The 26,051-nt window shown below is 39.1% G+C and overlaps 2 protein-coding genes and 1 pseudogene across 5 annotated transcripts in view; 1 reads left to right on the top strand and 2 right to left on the bottom strand.

Annotated features, from left to right (window-relative positions):
• Positions 1-8,204, bottom strand: part of LOC148098680 (protein NLRC3-like) — a 321,437-nt gene extending 313,233 nt beyond the window's left edge. The window contains exons 1-2 of one of the 3 annotated variants that reach the window (XM_087850566.1): positions 8,130-8,204; positions 6,092-6,293 (exon numbers count right to left, since the gene is read on the bottom strand). In XM_087850566.1, the coding sequence (XP_087706692.1) occupies positions 6,092-6,293; positions 8,130-8,138 (211 nt within the window). In that variant the 5' untranslated portion in view covers positions 8,139-8,204. Of the gene's footprint in view, positions 1-2,128; positions 2,303-4,137; positions 5,247-6,091; positions 6,294-8,129 lie in introns of those variants that run through there. The other 2 variants (XM_087850560.1, XM_087850569.1) reach the window with 2 other exon arrangements.
• An 8,065-nt stretch (positions 8,205-16,269) lies between these two features.
• On the bottom strand, positions 16,270-20,723 carry LOC148098679 (uncharacterized). Its single transcript, XM_087851412.1, has 4 exons — positions 20,343-20,723; positions 19,284-19,382; positions 17,622-19,152; positions 16,270-16,415 (listed from the first exon to the last, which is right to left on the bottom strand). Exons 1-4 carry the CDS (start codon positions 20,721-20,723, stop codon positions 16,270-16,272), a joined length of 2,157 nt encoding a protein of 718 aa, XP_087707538.1.
• A 1,245-nt stretch (positions 20,724-21,968) lies between these two features.
• LOC148098678 (uncharacterized) lies at positions 21,969-25,144 on the top strand (annotated as a pseudogene). The gene is made up of 7 exons (XR_015720024.1): positions 21,969-22,230; positions 22,340-22,531; positions 22,711-22,860; positions 23,538-23,755; positions 23,844-23,974; positions 24,052-24,161; positions 24,723-25,144. The product of XR_015720024.1 is annotated as an uncharacterized LOC148098678 (transcript).
• Positions 25,145-26,051: the final 907 nt, after the last annotated feature.

Here is a 26,051-nt window from a genome sequence, read left to right as displayed (position 1 = left end):
TCCTTTTCCCCGAATTTGAAGGATGGGTCGGGTGTGTCCTTCGTGGCCCACCATATCCCAGAATTCATATTGCACCCCAGCCAAACTCCAGTTTCTGGTAATGGCGACCGCTACTGTGATTTAAAATTACTCTTATTAATCTTCCTTGGTCACAAAACTTTTAACATATTTTCAGGAGAGAATGTGAGTGTGTAAACTTCAAATATCTGCTCGGTTTATCAAGATATCGCATATTTGCAAAAGTGCTTCGACGTTTTCGGAGACGTCTGTTACCCACCAGCTCGATAGCTAGCCAAGAGCTCCAGGGTCACTGAAGCCGCCGAGAACGGCACAACTCCCGGCACATCATTTTCAGATCACCGCGGAGTTTCGCTAATCAGGTTAAAAGTAATATATAAGTCACTTAGACAACCTAAAAATGCTATTGTTTGGCTTTTTCCGTGTTTTATTTGTTCGTGAGTAAATTGGTTTGGCTGAGATTAAAGTTATTAGATTAGATAAGATAAAATAAAACTTTATTTATCCCCCGGGTGGGTTCCTCCTTGGTTTTTACACAACTGAATAAACGTCAAACAAAAAACTGATTAAACAGAAGTGTGAGATGGTCAACGATTTACGCCAGAGTCCTATTATATTTTAGATAGCAAAGAGCAGACGGCAGAGTTTATTAAACTCCACCGAGACAGCGGTGACACCAATCAGAAGGCTAGACCGTCCAATTCCATGGCCGTTTACTTCTGGCCTACGCGAAGGCCGGGTTCTCAGGAGGATGCAGCCCATGAATTTGGACACGACCACAGTCTTTCTCACTCAACAGTTACACTCGTCACCCAGACAACCAACACTCCAGATGTTCACAACTAGGAGGCGCTAAAAGACCACATACAGTGAGATTATCAGTAAATGTCTGCTGTGTCTGACAGTGACTTGAGTTTTTACTAACAGGCTACATGAGCAGGATTAGCTGCAGTTCCATCTTTGTAAAAGAGACTCAGCAGCAGAACCAAACAGAAACATTTCTACTTTTTCTGCAGCACCAGCTGAATGCATGGAGCCTAAACTCCAGTGACAATGAGACACATACAGTGTGACTGCTGTGACTTTACAGCTGGGCCTCATTCACTGACATTAGTCAGATATGACTGAATCTATATCACACTTAAAGATTTCTGTAAATGAAAGAATCAGTGAAAACGAGGCACTTCAGTTGATTTTAAACAAAAACTCTGAACATAACCTGATCCAGACAAGGTTATTGGTTCAGCATCAGTAACCATGGTGATGTAGCCAGGTAAACACAGAGCTAGACAGAGACAGACAATTTATGCTCACAATCACACATCTCCAGTTAACCTTGCATGCATGTTATTGGACTGTGGGAGGAAGAGTACCTGAAGACAACCCACATAGACCACACTATCACCCCTATTTACAGAATTATAATCTAATTAGATGATAAAGTAATAAATTATTTGGTATTTTAATGAAAATACATTTTAGCAATGGTTTATAAGTCAACAATTATAGTTTAAAAAAAGTGACAAATCAAACAGTCAATAAAATCTTCTACAGCTGAAACTAATGTAGACAATGTCGGGGGAGGAAGTAAAAGTAAAAACCAGAGACGATAACTACCAAAATAAAACGGGAAGTGAATAACATTCAAGCTCACTTTAAGCTCAACAGTCAAATTCTGTTTTGTATTAATCTATTGTTTTGAATATTTGTTTACATTTTATGTTTAAGTGAGGCAATGAGCCATATCACTATGACCAAATATATATTTAATCTTTTCAGTCAGAAATAATCAATTGATCATATTTTTATTACTAAATTTTTCTGAAAATCCAATTCTGATATCTGAACAAACAGCTCGGTAAAAACCTTCAGAATACAGGAATCAAACTAGAAGGTTTGGTGGATGAAGCACTGCTAAAATAAAGAATTTGGACTCAGAGGAGCAGATGGGACATTTCATTGCAAATGAAAGACAGAAAGTGAACAAATATCACTAAAAACCCCAGACGCTAATTTCTACATTCAGACTTCTTTAAAATCAATTGACTGTTTCTGCAGTAATAGAAATCAGGTTTAACATGATCATCAGTGGAACATTTTAAATCCTGACCTGAGAGTTTCCATTTTACAGCGTGGACTCTTCACTCCAGCAGACAGAAGCGTCACTCCTGAATCCTGCAGGTCAGAGTTACTCAGGTCCAGCTGTCTCAGACTAGAGGACTGGAAGCTGAGAGCTGAGGACAGCGCTTCATAGCCTCTCTCTGAGAGCTTACAGTGACTCAGTCTGAAAAATGACAGATAAACATTAAACAAACACTGTTATTAAATTGCAATGAGGGTGCACAAAAGAGTTTTTAGATTTTGCAATAAATCCTGTTTTTTTACTAAGAGTCAACACTAAGAGATGACACTAACATAAAACTATTACAGAAGTTTAACTGACTTTTTTCCCATTTAGTGGCTTCTTATTGGTTAATTCTGTCAACTGATGAAAAGCACAACATAACTTGATCTCACCTCAGAGTATTCAGTTTACAGTGTGGACTTCTCAGTCCTGCAGAAAGAAACTCCAATGCTGGATCTTGCAGGTTGTTGATACTCAGGTGCAGCTCTCTCGGAATAGAGGACTGGGAGCTGAGAGCAGAGGACAGAGCTTCACAGCCTCTGTCTGAGAGGACAGGGACACTCAGCCTAAAAAACAAAAACAAAATAAAAACATAATCTGAAAAATTGTCATTTGATAACAAACTGTTTGTGATTAATTTAAATCACTTCTTGTGTTGAACCTTTGAAAGAAAGACAAATGCCAGTGTGCATTACTATTTATGGCTAAAAAATGTTTTAGTTTAAAAATGTTCCCTGTGTAAATATAAAGACCTGGAACTTGCTCATTAAATGCTAAACAAAAACAAGTGATGACTCATTCTGTGAACAGGTGATAGGCAAGACTGTAAGCATGTAGCAATGAGAGGGAAGGCTGGCTCATATCCTGGTGAGTGAGGGTTAGTTACTCTAGGAAAAGGTCAAGATATGATTGAGAGATTCTGGGAGACTGAACCAGTGAAATTTTCATGGACAATATTTCAATTAAAGCAGATATAGTGATTAGTCCTTCCATCAGTCGTCCACAAAGCAGTGAGATAAAGTCTCAAGTCTCATTCTGCACAGTGTAAATGTCAGTGTCCTCCGGGTCCTCACTGATCATTGCATTCTGTCACAAATTGTCATGGTTCACAGACTGTGTACAGTCGGAAATCAAAGTGCACGACATAGGAGAGATTGAAAAACAATCAAGCATGCAGATCTAACAACAGGAAACCAGAAGAAACACGAGGAATATAATTGATTCAGCAGCTGCAGATCCTTGGAACTGTACTGGTGAGGCAGATTGTAACATATAGAAGTGAACTCATCTTCAGCTGAGCAGTGCACTGATGCAGAGCAATAAGACCAGAGGAGGAATGAGGGAGTTGATCACCTATGGGTCCATCACAGTCTTTGAACGTCTTCAGTCAGTACAGAATCATGCTGTGAGGCTTTTAACCAGCACATGAAATAGACTGGACATTACTCCAGTTTAATCTCTTCACACTGGTAACCAGTTCATTTTAGGCATTATTTAAAGATTTAGTCCTTACTTTTAGTCCCAGTCTATATTTCTGACTTTCTACAATCCTGCAGCTCTCCTCACATCTGAGATCTTCCAGTCAAAGGCTTTTACTGGTCCCACTAACTCATTTATTCAGACTCTAGTATTCAGAGTGGCCTTTAACTAGTTTTAGGCTGTATGATGTTCAGTGTTTGCTGTTTAATGTTTTTATCTTCTATGTTTTTTATTGCCTGTTTCTATTGTAAAGCACTTTGTGGTTTTTGACCTGTGAAAGCTGCTGTATAAATAAATTTTACTTACAGGATGATTCTGGACATGACTTTGATAAAAGCTGACACCCAGATATGTTTAAGACACTCTGACATTTACTGCTGCTATCAAACATTAACTATAATATACTGTATTTAGTGCTGATGATCATGTAAAAAAATATGTTTAAGTTTTTAAGGGTCCATCACACATTACACTGTTTATGTTATAAATAAAAGCCTGATCACATGTTTACCCACAGAGCTTTGTTGGAGGCTTTGACCACTGGCAGCAGCCTCAGAAGAGCCTCCTCTGAAGCAGAGTATTTCTGCAGGTCAAACACATCCAGATCTTTTTCTGATGACAGTAAGATGAAGACCAGAGCTGACCACTGAGCAGGAGACAGTTTCCCATTGGAGACAAGTCCTAATGTTATGTATTGTTGGATCTCCTCCACTAGAGAACGATCATTCAGTTCATTCAGACAGTGAAACAGATTGATGCTTTTCTCTGCAGACAGATTCTCACTGAGCTTCTTCTTGATGTACTGAACTGTTTCCTGATTGGTCTGTGAGCTACTTCCTGTCTGTGTCAGCAGACCTTGTAGGAGAGTCTGATTGGTCTGCAGTGAAAGACCCAGGAGGAAGCGGAGGAACAAGTCCAGGTGTCCATTTGGACTCTGTAAGGCCTTCTTCACAGCAGTCTGGTGAAGTGATTGGAGTTTTAGTTTGTTAAATAATTTAGATTTCTTGGAGGTTGATTGTTGTTCTTCCAGCAGATTGAGTCCAGAGTTGATGAAGGTCAGATGGACATGAAGAGCAGCCAGAAACTCCTGAACACTCAGATGGATGAAGCAGAACACCTTGTCCTGGTACAGTCCTCTCTCCTCTTTAAAGATCTGTGTGAACACTCCTGAGTACACTGAGGCTGCTCTGATATCGATGCCACACTCTGTCAGGTCTGATTCATAGAAGATCAGGTTTCCTTTCTGCAGCTGATCAAAAGCCAGTTTTCCCAGAGACTTAATCATCCTCCTGCTCTCTGGACTCCAGTGTGGATCTGTCTCAGCTCCTCCATCATACTTGACCTTCATCACTTTGGCCTGAACCACCAGGAAGTGGATGTACATCTCAGTCAGGGTCTTGGGCAGCTGTCCTCCCTCTCTGGTTTCCAGCACATCCTCCAGAACTGTAGCAGTGATCCAGCAGAAGACTGGGATGTGGCACATGATGTGGAGGCTTCGTGATGTCTTGATGTGGGAGATGATCCTGCTGGCCTGCTCCGCATCTCTGAATCTCTTCCTGAAGTACTCCTCCTTCTGTGGATCAGTGAACCCTCTGACCTCTGTCACCATGCCAACACAGTCAGGAGGGATCTGATTGGCTGCTGCAGGTCGTGTGGTTATCCAGAGCGAGCAGAGGGAAGCAGTTTCCCCCTGATGAGGTTTGTCAGCAGCACATCCACTGAGGTGGACTTTCTAGGGTCAGTTAGGATTGTAGTTTTGTGGAAGTCCAGAGGAAGTCGACACTCATCCAGACCATCAAAGATGAACACAACCTGGAAGTCTTCAAAGCTGCAGATTCTTGCTTCTTTGGTTTCAGTAAAGAAGTGATGAACAAGTCCCACCAAGCTGAACTTTTCCTCTTTCAGCACATTCAGCTCTCTGAAAGTGAATGGAAACATGAACTGGATGTCCTGGTTGGCTTTGTCTTCAGCCCAGTCCAGGGTGTATTTCTGCGTTAAGACTGTTTTCCCAATGCCAGCCACTCCCTTTGTCAGCACTGTTCTGATTGGTTCATCTCTTCCAGGTGGGAGTTTAAAGATGTCTTCTTGTCTGATTGTTGTTTCTGGTCTGTCTGGTTTCCTGGATGCTGTTTCAATCTGTCTGACCTCATGTTCATCATTGACCTCTGCAGTCCCTCCCTCTGTGATGTAGAGCTCTGTGTAGATCTGATTCAGAAGGGTTGGGTTTCCTGCTTTAGCGATGCCCTCAAACACACACTGGAACTTCTTCTTCAGAGCAGATTTAAGGTTACGATGACAAACTGCAGCTGGAAGCTCTGAATAATAATAATAAAAATACAACTTCAACAAATATATTTTACAAAACGCTGATGACATTTTCTGACCCACTGAGAAATGACTTAACACACTGGTGTCATGAGTGTCTCATTTATCTAACAGCTTAAAACCTTAAGTAAGAAATCCTCTTACGTCTCTGCAGACGGTCAGCCAGCTCCTCCTGCTTCATTCTCCTCAGGAAGTCCACTGCGATCTTCACAAATGCCTCTCTGCTGCTCCTCTGCTCATCATCCTCCCTCTGAAACTCCAAGCACTGGGGCTTATTTGGATTCAGAGCCTTCTGGATCTTCTTCAGCTCGTTCTTCACAAAAGTGATGATGTTGTCCTCCAGCAGCTGGAACAGAATACTTCATGAATGAACCACCACTCTGAACTTCAGTCTACACAACATCCACTTCTTTACAATCAAGGGGCATATCATCCACGATCTCTTCACCAATTATAAGTTTGACTTTATCTGATTAACTGAGACATTCTCCACAACTCCACAGTCCCAAAACGTTGATTCTGTTCATATGAATGCAGCGATTTCAGTGGGAGAAACATTTCACTGCTGTTCAGAGCTGAACTATCAACAGGTTGATGATCGAAGCCAGAAACTTGAAGATGTTATAGGTGACAGAGTTGATCATACAGACAACTGGTCTTAAAGGTTCACTCTGTTTACGCATACAGATCAGTATTTAAGGTTTGACTCTCATCATCCACTGGAGCACAAACTGGGCGCCATCAGGACGCTACAAAACAGAACAAACGCCATCCCCACAGACACAGCAGCCAGGGAAGCAGAAGAACATCACATCAAGAAGGTCCTGAGGAAATGTGAACCATCTGACCAAACACATCCTGCTGCAGGATGTTAACATAGCAACATACTGATGATCCCACTCACTGTGAACAACACATTTGGACCTGATTTGTTGCTCTGGTTTACACGTGAACTTTGACTGCTGTCACCAACTTGAGAGGCTCTACAGAAAAACTGGGACTTGTCCACAAACAGATGTATAAAAATCATAAAGTACATTACAAGGACAGCATTGCCCAATCAACTCTAATTACTATGGCCATGTTATCTCTTCTAATTAAGGTACAGACACTCAAACTAGCTGCTTTCAGTGAGAAGTCAAATGTCTGAATATGAGCTGGAAGCTGCTGAGAGTCCTCCCTCCTTCCCATGGGGTTTACTTTCTCTACTACTTTCACTATAAACACGCCCCTTTCATGCACCTGCAGAGGGCCACCAGCAGATGGAGCTGTCTTAAACAAATCCACTTGGATAGTTAGCTGTAGATGATTTTCTCAGTATGATTGTAGGATTTTGAGTTACTCTTTAGATTTATTTAAACTCTTATATTGTGCACAAGTGTTGAACGACCCATAATTTCTCTGTACTTTTCATAAGAGCAGCCAGACTTTCAGCTAGTTTTTCTTTTGCTCTGCAGGCTTTATGAAGGTGTGTCAAAGTTGTTCTTTGGACATTGGCTGCTTTTTAAATCATTTTCAGTCCTCGTACAGGAACATTCTTCAAGCTAAATCCAAGTATATTAGACCAGAGTAAACTTGATAGATATGCGTGTGTGTGTAACTCTTAGAGCTGTTTGGCTGCTTTTTATGGGGGCTGGGTCTTTGGAAAGTGAGCAAACAACAGTTTTAGTAACACACCCTGAACTGCACACTTTAACAAACAACATGAGATTTTAACTGTAATGTAAAAATCCTTTGATTCACTGTTATTAAGCACAAACACATCTATGGCCCCGTTTCTATTAGTAGCTGCTCAGATCGACTGGAGCCATTGGTTTCCATTACAGTTGAGGACCACCTAATGTGGTCGTCTCAATACAGCAGAGTGTCGACTCACATCATTAGTAAGTGCTAATGCTGCTAATTTCCATCATATTTGTCATTTATTTCTCAAAGTTATTGAAGAAACAGTTATTCAGCTTCATTCCCACTGATCTCGACTACAAACTGTTTCACTTTGGTTTTTGTTTAAAGCCTCGATGTTTAAAACGTTTCCCTGTGATCACATTTGCACCGTCTGATTTCAAAGTTTGTTTCTTTTGGTCATTTAGTCCACAGAGTCCTTGGTGTTCTGAAAGGGACCTATAAATAAATGTATTATTATTAATATTAATAATAAAGTAGTTGTTGTACATGTACAGACCATAAACATGGAGTCCAGCTGTGTTTGATGCTGCTGGGCAGACTGACCACTGGGAACCTCTGAGCTCTGCTGGTCCACTCTGTGGAGGAACCATGGACATACACACACACACATGAAGCCACTTTCATTATTAAAATGTGAATTTAGCCTCTAAAAGCTGTGTTCAGTCAGTGTTGCTGCTTCCTGTGTCTAACCTCACGTATGTGCTTCTGAAAGAACCGTTAAAAATTCCCGTAAACACTTTTAAACCTGTGAAAAAACCTTTTTAGAACAGTTTAAGCTGTTATATGTTGAACTCTTGGCTGACATCATATTGAATGCTGTGGACTCAGAATATGATGTCACTCAAGTTTACATGTGTGTGAAGGCAGACGAGTCAGTACTTTGGTAATACAGTGTAAAGTTGAATTTATTGATTGATTTCCATGAACACCACTGTGGCTCAGTGTTGTCCTGATGGAGTCTCATTAACAGCAGCCAGTATGATCCAGGCTTTAGCTGCTGGGTCTCTGTGTGACCTCTCAGACTGTTTAACAGATCAGACACAAAGAGAATCAGAGCAGCTCTGTTCTTTAAAGACAAACATGAACCCACTCAGGTCACACTTTCCCCACAGATATGAGCATCACTGTCCTCAAACAGCAAATGACCAAGTCTAACATTTGGATCTTTTCTCTTTCATTGTTTTCTTTTTAATGAATCTTTGTAACAATCTGAGGATGTTTCAGGTCATATTTATCCAGGAAACACAAACATGTAAAGGAGTCATCACAGCTCTCTGACCTCGTTGGTCCAGGTTCAGCACTGAAAAGTGAATTGCTACGTTTGGACCGGTCACTCCTCACAGACGGACAGCTGGACCCTGCAGACTGTGACCTCTGACCTCTGCAGACACAAACATGATTGAAGCAGCTGTGATCACACAGACTGCAGATAATGCAGCTGTTTCCTGTCAGTAACAGTCCTCTTAGATTAGAGTTCAGCTTTTTACAGGAAAACTGGACAAAACTGATTTTTGTTACAAATTCATTTTCATTTCCTCTCAGCTCACAAACACAGTCAGACAATCAACCAGAATCAACACTGATTATAATGTCAGTGCAGAATTATTTCTGTAACTCAGTGTGTTCAGCTCTCTGACCTCGTTGGTCCAGGTTCACCACTGAAGTCTGGATTTTGACCTTTGGACCGGTCACTCCTCACAGATGGACAGCTGGACCCTGCAGACTCTGCTCTGTCCTCCTCTTCCTCCATCATCATCTTCAGTCAGTCTGAGAGGTAAACCACAAACACTCAGTGAGTTCACATTAACAGGAGTAACTGAGTTACAGTTGCTGACCTCTGACCTGTCATGTAACCTAGAAACCAGGTCAATATGTCTGTAGGTTCAGTCATCCAGGTCATGTGATCTAAGGAGCTTAGAAAGAAAATAGAGACTTCTTTAAGTTTCTGGAAGACGTTTCATCCGAGAAGCTTCTTCAGTTTTAAAACCAAACGGTGGAGAGTCCCAGATATTTAAACCTGAGACGGAAAGAAAGCATGTCGCTGACCCACCATTGATCATGTGATGAGACACATGATCAATGGTGGGTCAACAATATAACAACAATATAAACACTTATTTCAAGGATGAAACTGCGAGTCTGATCACCAGGAGCACAAACATCTGGAGCACAAACATCTGGAGCACAAACATGTGGAGCACAAACATGTGGAGCACAGACATCTGGAGCACAGACATCTGGAGCACAAACATCTGGAGCACAAACATCTGGAGCAGCATGTTGATGCTGTTGGTTGAGATCCTGAAGACTGAAGTCCAGGCAGCTCCAGCAATGATCCACTGATGTGTTTTTATTCCACGTATGAATGTTGTTATTGACAGAGATGAAGTTACTCAAAAAAGTCATTATTACACATATTACACAGAACACTTTAATTAAAAGTAATGGAGTATGTTACTTCATTACTCCTCATAACAGTACTTTCATGTTACTGTGTAAAATGAACTGAAACACTGTCTCATAATCACCATAATCTAAAGCTGAGGTACAGCCCCACACACCAACACAGATCCTGATGAGGTCACGTGATCTTTCTCTGAGTGTTTATGAACACAAATCAAAGATGAAACAGCACAAAGACACTTCAAAGTGATTCTACTGTAGAAACATGAACAGGTAGAAACCTGCAGCCTGACTGCTCATCACTTTGTTACCTGTTCAGGTTCAGCAGCAGCAGCTCACTTTATCACGGTGCTGGTCTGGGGTCAGTGTTTACTCAGCTTTAACGTTACTCTGGGTTCTTGGCTAGCTTAGCGTTAGCTTAGCTTTAGCTTAGCGTTAACATGCTGTCAGGTGTCTCGTGTGGTGTGTAAATATTAATCACAGTGACAGTAAAGGAGGTAAAGGGCTGACGTCATCACGTACGCTGCGTCCTCTGTGGGCTCTGAGTGAACTCACAAAGTACAAACTACAAGTACACAAACACGAACGTAGCTCAGAGTGGCGGACACACTCGGCCTCGTTGGTCCAGCTGTGAGTCCGTTACCGTGAACTATGGAGCGGCAGATTTGTGCTGGAACTAAGCTGCACACAGCTGATGTTAGCCAGGAAAACATTACACACTGACTTTAATGGAGAGACCGGAAATACAAACACACACAGTTTGTTGTGTGAAGAAATCGAACATGAGCTGAACAAACAGTAAAGTTCCTAAAGACAAACTGTTAAAGGAGGAAACAAAGCAAACTTACAGTTTCTTCACACACCAACAACAAGCTCCACTCCACACCTGGACACTAAACACGGACACACAGGTGAGCTGCTTCCTGGAAGGAGGCGGGGCTCCACCTGAAACTCAGCACAGGTGGGAGGGGCTCAGCTCTGTGTGTGCTGATGTGTTAACTTTAAAAATATGCCGTCTGACTGCTCAGACTGAGTCAGAGTAAAGTTCACATGCTGACGTGTGGAGACATGAAACCTTGTTGTAGCTGCAGGTGTGAACACACTGATCCCAGATCAGCTCTGCTGTATTTGTAACATGAACATTTCTGCTGCAAAGCTTCAAATGTTCAGCATGTTTCTCTGTTTCCAGTCTATAGATCCAGTCACACTTTCTACCTTCACCTGTGCAGGAAAGACTGAGAGCAGAGCTGAAACAAACCGTCCAATAAGTGAGCAGCATCAACACCTGAGCTTCATTCAGACTCTGTTATTGAAGATGTTGTTGGTACAAAGTTCATCTGCTGCTCACATGAATCCATGAAAGATTTATTTCTCTGAATGTTTCTTCAAAGCTCATTTCAACCTGTTGAAGTCATGAATGAAAGTGCAGACTGAGAGTGGATCACATGATGTTTAAGGTGGGTCATGTGACATGTTCAGTATTGTCACACATGTCTCGATTGTCCCTGATATCATAGCTGCTCAAACACTGATGATTATATTCAGGGCTGGACTGGGTCAAAAAATCGGCCCAGGCATTTTGACTACCCATATGGAAAAGATATTTGTAAATCTTATAAAGTTTGTATCTGTCTTGTGTGAAACTTGTATGAAAAGCATACAAGAGTGAAAACAGATTTAAGATCCCTTGAAAAAATTATATAATGAAACTTGTATGTTTTGGATACTTACTAAAACAATATATGAAAGTAATGAGAAAGTGGCCACTTTCATGAGTAAATCATATAAGGCTTACGTGATTTACTCATTTCTTTTCCATATGGGTAGAGACCGGCCCACCAGGTATTACAGGAAAAACCATAAATCCTTTGAATGAAAACAAACGCTGTTGTCACAGTGATGGACACTGTCTTGTTGGTATATATGCATCAATCTAATAAACTTAAACCTACACCATCCTCCCTATTCTGGTATTTAAACAGTACCTGAAAGTAGACTGCTTGGTGGAGTTAACCTCCTGAACTATCTACAACACATGGTGAAAACCTGAAATTAAGACAGAGAAGACTAGAGGTGAGACATGATCATTACTGATTACTGATGACAGATTTAGATATATTTTCATAAACTATTCATTTGCCACATTAATAAACAGCACGGCAGGGCAAAATATTTTTTCTAACATGGCAACCTTTAAAAAGTGAGAGGAGACAGAAAGACAGGTGAGAAAGAATAAAAATTAAACTGACTTTTTGATGGCATTTTACACACAGTACTGGTGCAGTATCTAGAAAATGTGGGAAAATACTGGCAAAATCAGCTGATCATTGATCAGTTTCATGATTGAAGTAGAAACAGGAGAGAATGAGAGAAGAAGAGGCAGCTGTGCAGCAAAGACAGAATAAATCGCACAATATTTTCTCTGAATACGAGACCTTTCCGTTTTTTACGGGACGGTTGGAAACTCTAATAACTAACCTTATAAATAAAAGAGGATAAAACAAGTTCAACATCAATAACATCATAGCACCTGCCCAGCAGTATATAAACTCCACAAAATATGAATAAAAACAGACAGGAATATTATTCCAGATTAAATAAACTTAAAAAAACTTTAACTTTAAATATTTTGCTCTTCATAAAAATATATCCTGTCAAAATTATGCAAGTTAGAAATATGAACATGCTGCCAAAACCCCAGAAAAAATAAAGGAAAGCAAACACAAGGTTGGAGCCGCATGTAGACGGAGCTGGGCGTTGCTGCAGGGGTGGAGCTAATAAACTGTGCGGGTCGTTCAGTGTCGTACTTTCCCTGAGTGCATCATTACACTGCAGCTCCATCTGAATCTGCACAGGTGCAGCAAAGTCGGCTGACTTGGTTCAACATTACTGCAACAGGGAAAGTGAGGCAGGCTGCACTGGTGCATTAGTGACATGACATCATACATGTCCATGAACTGACAGGTTTCCTTGCTGAGCTCAAAAACTCTGAGAACTTTTATCCCAACTCAGCCAGCGGACCTCTGTATGATGAGGAATGTGGGCAAACTCTGAATCTATTTCCCACATAAAAGACTGAAACTGACGGTGATTAAAACTTTTAACTCAGATCAAATTTACGGTCTGTGTTACGGTGATCATTACATGCTCCATTTTTAGGACTTTACCATAAAGCCTTTCCTGGTGTGTGATGCAGTGATCTGCTGTTAACTCACCGGTACAGTTCTCCTGCATCTTTACTCGCATCCTGCTGACTAGTCCACTTTTTTCACCGCACAACACCGGCGCTCCATCTGTTGTAAGTCCAACAAGTTTGTCCCAGGACAGTTTCATGTCGTTACACTTTGACATGCGTTTTAAAAATGTCTTTTCCTGTCGTTGTCCCGTATGAAACGCCAGGACTGCCATAATGAATTAATTAAATACACCATTAAATAATTAATTAAATGTGGCAATAATTAATTAAAATTGGAATTAATTAATTAAATAAATAGTTATGACACATGTAATTAATTAATTATGTATTTCACATTTTAATTCATTATTGACACATTTAATTAATTATTTAATGATATATTTATTTATTTCATTTTGGCAGTCCTGGCGCCTGGCTCTCATCTTGAATTAATTTTATCTGTCAACCTCACCCATCAAACGCAGGGGGCGGGGTTAACGCTGCCCATGCAGCTTCTCTAACATTTGATTGGTTGCCGTGCAAAGTAAGTCAAAACAGGTCGATCCTAGATAATCGATTGCTTGTGTAGACTTGGGTCAGCCAGGTATCCCAGAATGCATTTCAAATCACAGGCAGCAATGGTGGTGATCTAGTTTTAAAATAGCCCGTTTTTCTGTCACCAACTACACTTTTAACAGTGTTTTAGCCGCGAATGTCGCGCTGTAATCTTCACATGTCTGGTCAGGTTGTCAACATAGAACATGTTTGTGCTCAGATGTTTTCAGAGATTTCAGTAGCTCTGCTAACAGTCAGCATGCAGAGTGCACCGAGGGGGTTACGTTAACCGGTTTGTTTACATATTCCACTCTCCGTGTTCCACATGTTGCATTCGCAGATTCTCATTTTCACCGAACGATCGTCTCTTTCCACCTGCTCTTGTGTCTCTGTGCTTCTGTAACATAAAGAACGAGCTGACATTTTTCTCACGAAACCAGCGATCAGCTCAACAGGCCCTCAGTTTACCTGCATGCATCCTCCTCCTCACCTGTCAGCTGTTTAACACCTGCTGCTAATTCAAGAAACACGCCCACGTTACCTGGTGATAGTCACAGTTTAACTGGGCAGCCGGTGCTCGATATTACGCAATGTCAGCACATTTTTCTGCACAAGATAAGTAAATATAGTTTTTCCCGAGCGCAGAGCTGCTGGAGCTTGTTTCCCAACAGAGCATTTTATAGGCGAACCCACTTCCAATCACCGGCACAGCTTTGAAACCTCAGCTGAGTTTTAGCTCTCAGTGTTAAACGCTGGACTTAATTCACTCAGGTTCTGTCTGTCGGGTCACGTTTACTTCGCTGTTTTATTTACAACTGAGCAAATCAGTTTGGCTGAGGTTAAAGTTACGTTTCAGAACTGCACAGTTTTACAGACGTTTAATGGTTCACTGGCACATGTGTTAGACTGAACTATTCGCTTTTCTTTATCTGGTGTGTTTTGGATTTAACAGTGAATTTTGAGATTAAACTGACTTTTAAAATGTTTTTATACAAAGAGGAAAGAGAAGGCGCATTTCCACCGAGAGGAGCAGAGTTTCCAACTACATGTTCATAATGCAGACTGCAACCTGGACAGAAATATTATATCATCTGTTTTTTAATAGTTATTCTAAGCACCAGCGATCTGTTAGAATTTTTAGAGTTTACTTAACTAAAAATAAATGAGGTTAACATATAATTTGTGTGATTTTTTCTCTCTCTCTCTCTTTTTATTCATTTTTTTTTTTTTTTGCTTTTTCGGTCATGTTATGTTTAACTGTCAAAGGTTTGTTACAAACTATGAAACACATGGTGCAGACTTCTGGATGTTAGAAGAAAACTAATACTGCTCATGAATGAGACTAAAGGCAGGAAGGTGTCCTTTAAAACTAAACATGTTAGTAGGACCTCCCTATTTATATCATAGTTTATGAAATAGCAGGTGTATTTCAGTAATAGCTACTGATTTCAGTGTAGTGGTGAACAGTCACACAGCTCACGTGGGTGTTATCTGTGATACTCCTTAACTATAATTTATCCAGGTTAACTTCAGTTAACTCTGAGCGGCTGGATCGACGGAGGTCAGACAACAATTTTACATGTATGATCTTAAAACAGGACACAGCCATTATCCGTCCTGGCCTCATATCAAATGTGAACGCAGACTGAGTCTATGTTTGACGTTTGCTTTATATCTAATCTTCCTCTCAAACATTTAAACAGCAGCGAGTCTGCAGCTGAGGGAACACAAACTCAAACTGTCTGAACAGGTTTGCTCGTTTCTTGCGTTCATTTGGTGATTTATTAAATGTATAACTGTTATTCTAATCTGCTGCTGAGTCTCTTACGCTGATGAAAATGCAGAAAACACAGATCACACCTGTTCAACCAATCGCTTTCATTCCACTTTGATCTGCGACAAACTGACGGTTCATCTCTGTTACAGTGTTGCGTTAGACTGCTATATTTGTGTGTTCTTTATGCTGTAGATGTTCACGTCTCTGGAATAGTTGGCAGTAATAAGGATGCTTTTCTGTAAAATCATATTGATATGAGCCGTGAATTATTCGTAGATGACAGTTAGATTAGTCAGCTGGGAAACTCTGTGTTACCTCAGAGAGCTGAAGATATCGTGGACATGCTGACCTCACTCTGTGGTGTACAGGTCCGTTTACCCTCATGATTAATATTCACAATAAAAATATTAGCCGAACATCATGAAGTCTGTATGTGTGTCATAGTGTCGAACAACCTTTGTACAGTTAAAGCCAGCAGTTACTACATGACGGAAACACCAACGTTATCTCTTTTATGCGTTTATCAGGTCACGCTGATGACTGAACAAAAACCCAAAGATCAGCTGTTAATCGAATTTATTTGCTCTCTCTCCTCCTTAAACATGTTTTTAATGTTAGTTATAATTCAGAATTGGCGAGTGAAACACGTAGGACACATAAAAACATCAGGAAATAAAACCCTGATAAATATAACCTCAGTAAAATAAGTCAGTGTCAGCGGGGTTATTACAGCTGTGTACCGGGGCCTGCGCTTTGTCGGTGGTAATAACAGCTCGATTGCTTGCGAGGCAAGCGGGTCTGTCCCTCGCTTTGCCGTGAGACTGGGCAGACATCTCCGAAATCATCGAAGCACTTTTGCAAGGAGGCTGTATCTTGACAAACCGACCAGACACATGAAGATTAAACCACTACATTCTCAGCTAAAAAAATATTAAAACTGTATTTGGTGACAAACACTGCAAATTATCTGGTGCTTGCCATGATTTAAAATCCTATTTTTAGACAGGCCAGATTATTTGCCTTGTCCTAAAAAAGATTTCCTTGTTTCTAAGTCTGGATTTTAGATAATAAACTTAAATCGAGAATAACCATATAATTATGTCTATATTAGTACAGAAATCCAGAAATGGGAAGAATAACTCTTAAAATAGCCTACATTAGGTCTCTCACCAGATGTCTCTCAAAATATCACTTGTTTCAAGATAGAGTGACAAACTTAATTTGCTTGATTTAGGAAATTCACACAAGGCTCCTGTTGAAAATATGATTTATTCAAAATCATGTCTGACTTCAAAGTTGTACATATAAGGCAAAAAAATTAACCACAATTTATGATACAAATCACATTTCAAAGACAGCTGTTTGTCCCAGCATGCGAGCATTATGTGGTACAACATTGACATTGGTTTAGGGAACATTTAATGACTGTCAACTGATATCATCACAAACTACACTAAGCCAATACTTGGTGCAACCCTAATCTTAAGGGTGATTTCTATGGGAAATAATATCAGAAAGACTGTATTTTATTGGCACAAACACACTGTCCCTGAAACTAATATAAAAGTATGAAGTATAATCAATGAGCTCATGGGCTAATTCTGTAGCTTGAGCAACAATGGGCACAGTTACTTCATATGCCAATAAGTCTTCATTTAAATTCAAAGTTTCATAGCGTTGGTACTCAAAAGCAATAAAAGATGAGTCAATCAAAAAGATATCCTTTATCAGTCCAAACACAGGGAAAGTGCCATCCACATCTGCAATAATCATGGACTTCCCAGTAATGTATTTATTGCCATTTAGAACATACCATTTCACTGAGACAACAGACTGCATGACATCTATTCCAAAAAATTCTTTAATTTTTTTCCTAACATATTCATTATTTTTAACAGCTGATACTGGCCCGGATTCCTTTTCTTTCGCAAAAATAGGATGTTCAGTCCCTATTTCATTTTGACAACACTCAAGAAATTGATTGTGGTTTGCTAGGGATTTACAAACATTTTTAAAATTTAACTTAGAAGCCCGCTGTTTAAAATAGGAGTGCTTTGCCTCAAAGCGCATGCACATACTCCTTATTAAAGGTCCAAGGAATAAGATTTGACTGGGAAGATGCAACATATAATGTTGCTTAGGTATTATATTGGCTTTGGGAAAAAGTTGCTTGAACTGATACAGGTGTTCTTCAATCATACTTCTCAGTTGCAATACAGTTTGTAAAGAAATAATGGGAGCAAGAACTATTTGAACCATCATAATTAACTTTCTAATAAATACAACATACTCACTCTCCACACCATACAAAAGAAAAAGTAATATTTTTAAAAGAATTAGCATCTGTCCACAAGACTGTTTCAATTTGTTGTCATTAGCCGCTAAAGTGCCAAAGCTAATAGGACATGGTTTATCCCGTATTTCAAGAGGTGAGTAAGGAAAATTTTGAATGTCTGAATTAAACTTGTCTAATTCCAATTGTCCTGAGAGAATTAGGTGTTTTAATACAAATTTAACTTCCATTGATGCAACACCTTCAAAAATAACATGCATTATGTCCTGTGGAGTTTGTTTGATCAGGTCAAATGCAGGAACATCAACTAGTCTGCTTCTTCTATTAATTCCATAAGTAGTTTTGAGGGACGCTTTCAATAAATCTGTGCTTGCCTTATCTATTTCAAAACACTGCCTGATATGTTTCTCCAGAGTTCTTTGAACAAACTTCTTCTCCTCAAAAACACTTTGCATATCATCAAAGTTGCATTCACAGTGTCTACATTTGCTATAAGCAAAACCAATCCCTTCTTTAAAGCCAGCAATCTCATGCTGGGCTAGCGTGTCTCCGCAAATGGCTATAACAGCACCAAACAATTCAATTTCACCATTTGACATTTCAATCCTTACACCATTGTAAAGCAGTGATAGATCTTGAAGTATTCTTTTCAGTACAACATCAATACCCCACTGAGAAATGTCATTTGCTTTAGCAATAGCAAGAAGTCGTATTGCAGCTAACTTTGACCTAAATTTTGGATGAAGATTTCCTAAAGTATAATAAAACATGACCAATTTGTTTGCAGAAGCATGGGACCCTAAGGGGTTACATATTTCAATTTCATCTGTGTACAGTATTAATTGCAATGCATTTGGCCTCTGAGAAAACAAGGGGTGAGATGTAAAGAGGGACCCGTCTCTAAAATCATAGAAGAATCCCTCTCTGCTTCTTTGTGGTGCAGTGTTCAACATGGTAAAGATTCTCTCATTAGTCATTAACTGCTTTAGACTTTCAATTAATGGTACATAGTAAAAACTTTTGTTCCTTATGGACATGACCCTTGAAAGACCTTGCTTTACCCAACATATCTTCTGGGATACTACTACTTCCTCTGCGTTGACTGGACAGAACATTTCCCCTATGGCTCTACTCTGTCCACATGCAATGGTGGAGAAAGGATCCATGAATTTATCAAATGTAGCCAAAGCCTCATCTTGAAGCTGAGTGGTTCCCTCGGCATGATCTTCAAACACTGTCTTCATTCTTTCCTTGAGCGTATCCAAAAGAACAGCCTGATACTGTTGCACTCCTGAGATGATATGTTTGACCGTTCTCTGTGAAAACATTTGAAACAAAAGTAACTTATTCTGCATTTATATAAAAAAATAATTCTGAATTCCATTATGAACAAGTAAGACATTGATTGCCTTATATAATGTATTGATCCATTAAGACTATAACATACCTGTGATAAGTGGCACTGTTCTTGAACACTGATAGCAAAAGCTGCAGCAGATCTGGTAATATCGTGTCTGGTAAAGGATGTTGTAGCAACAGCTTCTTCCTTTAGAGCAGAAAAACAAAGTTACTCCAAACTCCTGGCCAATTATAGAAATTCTTACATAACAGGTATAATCAGTTACACCTAATGATTGGTCCATTAAAAAACAAAGTGCATGACAGTGATTAGTGTTACAGTGAATATTCAATATAATATAAGATAATATAATATTCATTCTTTGGAATAAAGAAAAAAGAAATGGAAAAGAAATCAAAGACAAAGAAACAATAAAAAAGGGGTTGTCCATTTTTTTGAGGAGGCTAGGGATTGGATTCATGAGAATGAGATTTTATCTTTTTAAATAATGAATTTTTGTTTGCACTTTGATATTAGTTTCTTTACATGTTTGTTGTATTTATTAAATTATTTATGTATTTTTAAATTGATTTGCACTTAGAACTTATGTTAGTATTAGTATATGGATATATTTTATTGTATGCATTTATTAATTTATTTAATTTTCAAGAAAATAATTCTTTTACATGTTTTGGCAGTATTTCTGGCCAACAGATTTTTTTTTACAGTGCTTCCAAATACTCTGTGTCTTACCTGAAACTGTATTCACCACTTATAATTCCTACGAGATACCCAAATTGCTGCCACATTGAACGATTTAAACGCGCTGAGTGTCTTTGATGCAAACTTCACCAGGAGACATGCCAGCCGCAGAGTGTGTGCCTGCTCCGGCTGCAGCATAACCTTTACTATTTACACTGAACTGCTATTCTGTTTATTTATTTTCAATTTCATCCTGGTGATTTAAAATCCAACCATAGTGGAAATCGCTTGTAACAGTTTGAAGAACAATATCTAGCGGTATAATATCGCGAGATCTCGTTAAATTTCTCTTGATTAAAAATGGAGAAAAGGATTAAGAGTAATATAGGACCAAATACGAGGAGTTAGACATGGCTAAATTTGTCATCAGAAGCCACACTACATTTTATTTAGTTTAACACTTACCGTGATCGGGCTGTCAACAACCTGAGGCTCCTGCACTTCAGGCAAAGATCCACCAGTTGATATTTCCACGGTGCTGGTTGTTGTTGCAGTACTACAGTTGGCAAACATTGAAACACCAAAATTTTCCGATCCTAAAGAGTGGGATGTTGGGGGGATCCTCCATCCTCTTGGTGGGCTTCCATTCGTCAAATACAGAGGGTGCGTCCGTTTAATGTGGCGAAAGAATGAGTTAAAAACTCTGAAATCTTGTTCACAGCCATCTATTCCACAGTAAACCCAAAAATCCTGCCTTTGATCATGAGCTGCATTTATGTGGCTAAGGAGCACCTTCAGAGTTAAAGAAACAAAGATAAAACAGATCATACATCTCCAGAGCGCCATGGTGAACTGTTTTCGCGCTGTAGCAAATGCAGCTTTACTTTACCGCTCTCCACTGAAGGCCACAGATGAGAGTGTGGGACCATGGGAAAGGTAGGCAATTTTAAAAGTATATGTATCCTTAATTATCCAATTTTTCAGGTTTAAATTACATCAGTTATATTTATTTTTAGGCAATATGTGTTTAAGACTGAATTTTTATTTTTATTTTATTTTATTTATCTTTTCCCCTGCTTTGTTAACCATCAGGACCGTTACGAAGATCAAAATTATTTATCTAAACAAAGCGAACAGTAATTTAAGGTTGGTAACATTAAGTTGATTTGAAAAATACTATGGTACAACGGTGTTATTAAGATAAAGTCGTGTTTTGTGAGGGCTGCTAGTTAGCAATCTAGCTAATGTGTTAACTTTAGCTAAATTATCTTATTTAAGCCGTAGGATATTTCCAGGTACTGTGAGTGGAGGCTTTGGAACCGAACTAGAGAACTGCTGTCACGGCATGGACAAGTTTGATGATGCCATACTGTCTGTGTTGCAGGGTAAGTCTTATTTTTCAGTTATTTTGGTACGTTAGCTAAGCAGCCTTAGCATCTGTTAGCATCATTTCTGAAACTTGGAGCTAGGATTGTACTCTACTCTGAACTTTATCCACATTATAGCCTTGAGCTGTCTTTGCCAAAATAGACTTGGAACATCATTCTTGAAGACAGCCAAAAATAGTTTTATTGCATTCCCAAATATTTGATAAACTGTTTTAAGTTTGACATTTTATCCTGTTATTATTACTTATTGCTAAAATACATTTATTGACAAAAAATGACCTCAATATGTAATAAGCCACACCCAGGAAAAGAGAAATAAATATCACTTTTGAAGTTGTTTTTCTCTTTTACAGCTGCGAATATTGATGAGGAAACTTTGAGAAGCTTTACCCGGGATGACCTAAAGGATCTTTTTCCGGGCCATTAAAATTTCTTCCGTAGAAAGAAGATTTGGGATTTTATCAGCCAAAAGGTAAATACACATTATACCACTAAGAAGATGATTACTGTCCATATTGTCTAGCATTAATTTGCCTAATTGTGTATTTTTGTTTATATCCCACAACTGTTATAGTTTAAGAGTACTGACCAAGATGCCAACACTTTCCATCGAAGCAAGAGTAACCCCTTAGGCTTTGATGTGTCACAATGTCAGCCTCAAACTTCCACTCCCATTTCCTACACTGCTGACAAAAAAATGAAAATGCCAGACCCACCAGAGTATGTGCTGTATACAGATTCAGAGTTGGACATGGTGCGCAGTCAGTACTTTGCATTGCTCCACAGTGGAAAGGAAAAGGACTGTAAGATGTCGAAGGAGCTCTGTTGCAGACTTGTAAGGAACACAGTCACCAGCATGGTTGCAATCCTCCGTGCTAGTCCCATGGGGAAAGAAGTAACATACCCCTCCAAACTCGAAATGAGAGCAATGTCACAGAAGATTGTCGACTATTACCCCATGTTATGTGATGCTGACACACACATGCCATACGTAAGTCATTCTCTACCCACTACAATATCTAAAATTGAGTGAGATAATAAAAGGATGTACAAATATATATTATTTTACCACAGCTGAGATGAAGTCTCCAAGGAAGAGGCAGGGCTCCATGCTGCAACGAGGCAGGCCCAGGAAGACTCTTTTCAGCTCAGATGACACAGACAATGGGACTGAAGGTGACCTAAGTGGTGAAGCAAGTGGTTCAAGTGACTATACCATACTTCTTGAGAGCAATGATGACCTCAGCGAGGATAACTCAAATGCAGGTGTGTACATTGGTCTGCTGTACTAATGACTTTTGGACATCTAAAACTTCAAAGAGACCACCTGCCCTCAGTTTTTTGTTCAGAGTGCATCACAAGATTTATACAGTGTTGAGTATTTTCCTTGACTTTCTAGCTATTCCCTGTTATTACATCGTGTTCATCTTCTGTTTTTTCCTCAGAGAAAGAATCCCAATTGCCGCTACCCTCCACTGTACCAACTACGTCAAACAATACTACACTGGCTTTACCACTATTATCCAAGTCAGCCTCATGCTCTGCACCCAGGGCTGATATAGGTCCTTCAACTGCACCTCCAGATGATGTTGTTGGTAAGTCCACCATCACCCTTATCTACCTCTCAGTCTGACTGTGGTTCCTCTTACAGCTCTTTCCAAAATATGGCTGCAGCAATGAACCCCGTTCTAAGTGTTTATTCCATAAATCATAGTGGTTTGGCATTAACTCAAGTTGGTGTGTAAAATCAACATATGATAGATCCCTCATTCCAGTTTGCCAGTTAGCCATAGTAAGTATTTTAACACTTTGTGTTGTAATGGGTGTTACTCAGTGCTGATTATTTACACATGTAAATCCTCATGCTGGTCACATCTATCATGCCTTATCACAGTGTTTCTGTCATAGATCAAATTACCTAAAAGATTTTTATCCATCAGCTCATAATCACTGTTCACACTGATGTGAACGATGTACACAGTAAACAACCTTATTTTCACCACAGTTTTATTCACGGGCATCTTAAACTTTCGTTTTAATATTTGATTCTGTTCAAACTAACAATTAACATAAATCCATGATCATTATAAGAAAAGGACACAAAGGGAAATGACCAGGACATACAGGGTCAGTTCATTACTCAAACATATTTAACCTAAACATTAATTCTCATAAATATTATACTTAAAAACAACCATGCAACCTTACTAGAAATGACTGATTAGAAAAATCTGGATTTTGTGAAGTCTAGTTACACCATGTCTTTCCCTAGCAGACCATGACAGCCTGAAGATGCAGGCAAGACATTACAAAACCTTGAGCAACATGTACAGGAAACCCAATGCAAAACCCAACCAAAGTGACGTTGCTCAAATTTTGGACCTGGAGTTTGAGGCCAGACGAGCTTTTATTGACGCAGATGTTACAAGGGAAGAAGACAGGCCTAGAAAAATATTTGAAGCATACCCGTGCTTCAAAGACATACGAAATGTAAGTTCAACTACCTTCAGTTAAATTCCTTGCTTTCTCTGGATAGGTTTAGTTAGTTCTTGACTAACTGAGCACAACTTTGTCATAGGCCATGGATGAACTGCGTCGCATCATTGGTGGCTCCAACTGCAAATACATAGATCAAATGAAGGGTCGATGGGTTTTGTTCGAAGGTGCAGTTCTATAACCCCCTCTCCCCTTGGATGTACGTGGAGGTAAGTGGCCTTTTCATACATTAAATCCAGACATCAGATATGTTCAGATTACTTTGTTAAGATACTTTTCTCTGTTCACAGTGGATTTTACTGTCACTCTCTTCAATGCACTTCCATCTCTTTTTCCTTCAAAAACTACACCACCAAAGCGGCTGGGAAGTGCCAGTGAGGCTCTCCTTCATATCCTCAAGGTGAGAACAGCTGCAATACCAGCCACTGTAACTTGTACTCTATTTACTTGTATTGTTATTATTAATATTATTATTTTGCTTTTCATGCTTAATAAGAGTGGGTCGAAGTTCAATTCAGCAGGGATTAAATTACTCCTTATTCAGGATTTCTTAACTGTTATTCAAAACCTACTCCAGAGAGGCAGCACAGAGCAAAAGCACATTGCAGTTAGGATACAAGTAGAAGCAGTAAAATGATACATTTAAAAAGGCCTTCAAAAACTAGAATATGTAACAAAGTTAAAAGAAATAGTTTTAAAAATCAAATGAGAGAAAAAGCACAAATAGACATGATAAAAATGCTGCAAACTACAGAAAATTCATGCTCAGAATTTATACATTTCTAAAATTTCATATTTCTGTAAGTCAGATATTTTATATTTATTTCTTCTATTCCAACAGTAAATCAGTTGGAGCATTCTAAACTCTTGATATTGCTTTTTGTGTCTTAAGCTGTTTGGATGCACAGCAACCCTTTCATTTAAAATCTTGAAGAATTTGTCCTTTTTTGTGCTTTTCTAGCCGGGTGAAGATGCAATGCTATACCTGGAGAAGCGGCCTCTCTCCTCCCCAGTGCTGCTTTTGATGGGACAACCAGCATTGTTGCTGTAGGAAACATACCAGTGACCACTCTCCCCTTGGAGGATTTCTGGGAAGGAATGTTGGTGTTGATGGCATATTACTACACCTTGCACTTAACATACCCGAAATGTGTTGCAACGGTCCTCTCTGTCATACAAACTGAGGTAATCACTGATGCCATCCATGATCAAGATGCCACTTGTGCATATAAGAAAGCAATAGCTGAGTGGAAGTCGTTCTTTGAAAAATAGGTGAATACCAAGCAGGATTTTATCAGGTCATTTGCAGTTTGTTTAGTTTTGTAGTACGTTTGTACAACTTTGTTCCTAATTTGCCTGAGAAACGGCTTTACTTATAACGCTTTACAAATGAAAGTTGTTGTTTTTTTTTTTCTTAGTGACACTTTTCCTGAGGCATGTAAAGTTTTAAGTCAGTAATGCCATTATTTACAACATTGTGAGACTATGTGACTGTCACAAAAGTTTAAGGCCAAAAATGTAATTTTTTTCCTTCTATTTAGGCCTTTTAAAGGGTTGATTTAGACTTTTAGGGATTGTGCAGCAGCCCTATATTGTTTAAAAAAGGGTTTTGTTCTCATGAGAGAAATAAATGTTGACATATATCACTCTTGTCCTGGTTGTGATTTCAGTAGAAGCCAAGGAGTATTCTAGGAAAAAGGTCTGTTATAAGGTTTTTTTGCTTGGATTTAATATCGATTCGGCTCTATTTTAAGATAAGCCAACCTGAATCAAGAAACAAATTAATCATACTTCACTAATATTGAGTAGTTTTTCATAGTATTAGAACTCTTTTTCTCATTGCAGTGCATTCATTTGCTGCAAGTAAGAATTCAAAACATAAAAAAAGACTGTAATTTTGCATATTTAACTTACTTTTGGGACTTGATATCAAGTAATTTTATCTTAAATTCAGCTTTTTAAAGCTTATTTTAACCCTCTTCAATTCTCAAATGTGTTCTTTTATTTCTGGATTAAAAAAATCTTATTTCAAGATTTCTTATTAAGTAAAATAAACTTGCTGCATGGACAGATAATTTCACTTGTTTTCAGTGCTTTTTGTATCAAATGTAGTATTTTTTTCCTAAATATAGACTAGCCATTTTTGCAGTGCACAAACAGGGTTTTTCAAAGTTCAGTTCTGTTAGTTTCCACATGCTGGTTGTTGTGTGCTAAAAACAATGGCCACCAGGCCAAAGCAATGGTTTTGAGTCGATCAGCGTTAACCCCGCCCCCTGAGTTTGATGGGTGA

Source organism: Neolamprologus brichardi, chromosome 14 (genome assembly GCF_056152115.1).
Source record: "Neolamprologus brichardi isolate AB-2024 chromosome 14, ASM5615211v1, whole genome shotgun sequence".
NCBI classification, from domain to species: Eukaryota; Metazoa; Chordata; class Actinopteri; order Cichliformes; family Cichlidae; genus Neolamprologus; species Neolamprologus brichardi.
The sequence above is the reverse complement of the archived record's forward strand: the minus strand, read 5'-3'. Positions and strand labels throughout refer to the sequence as shown.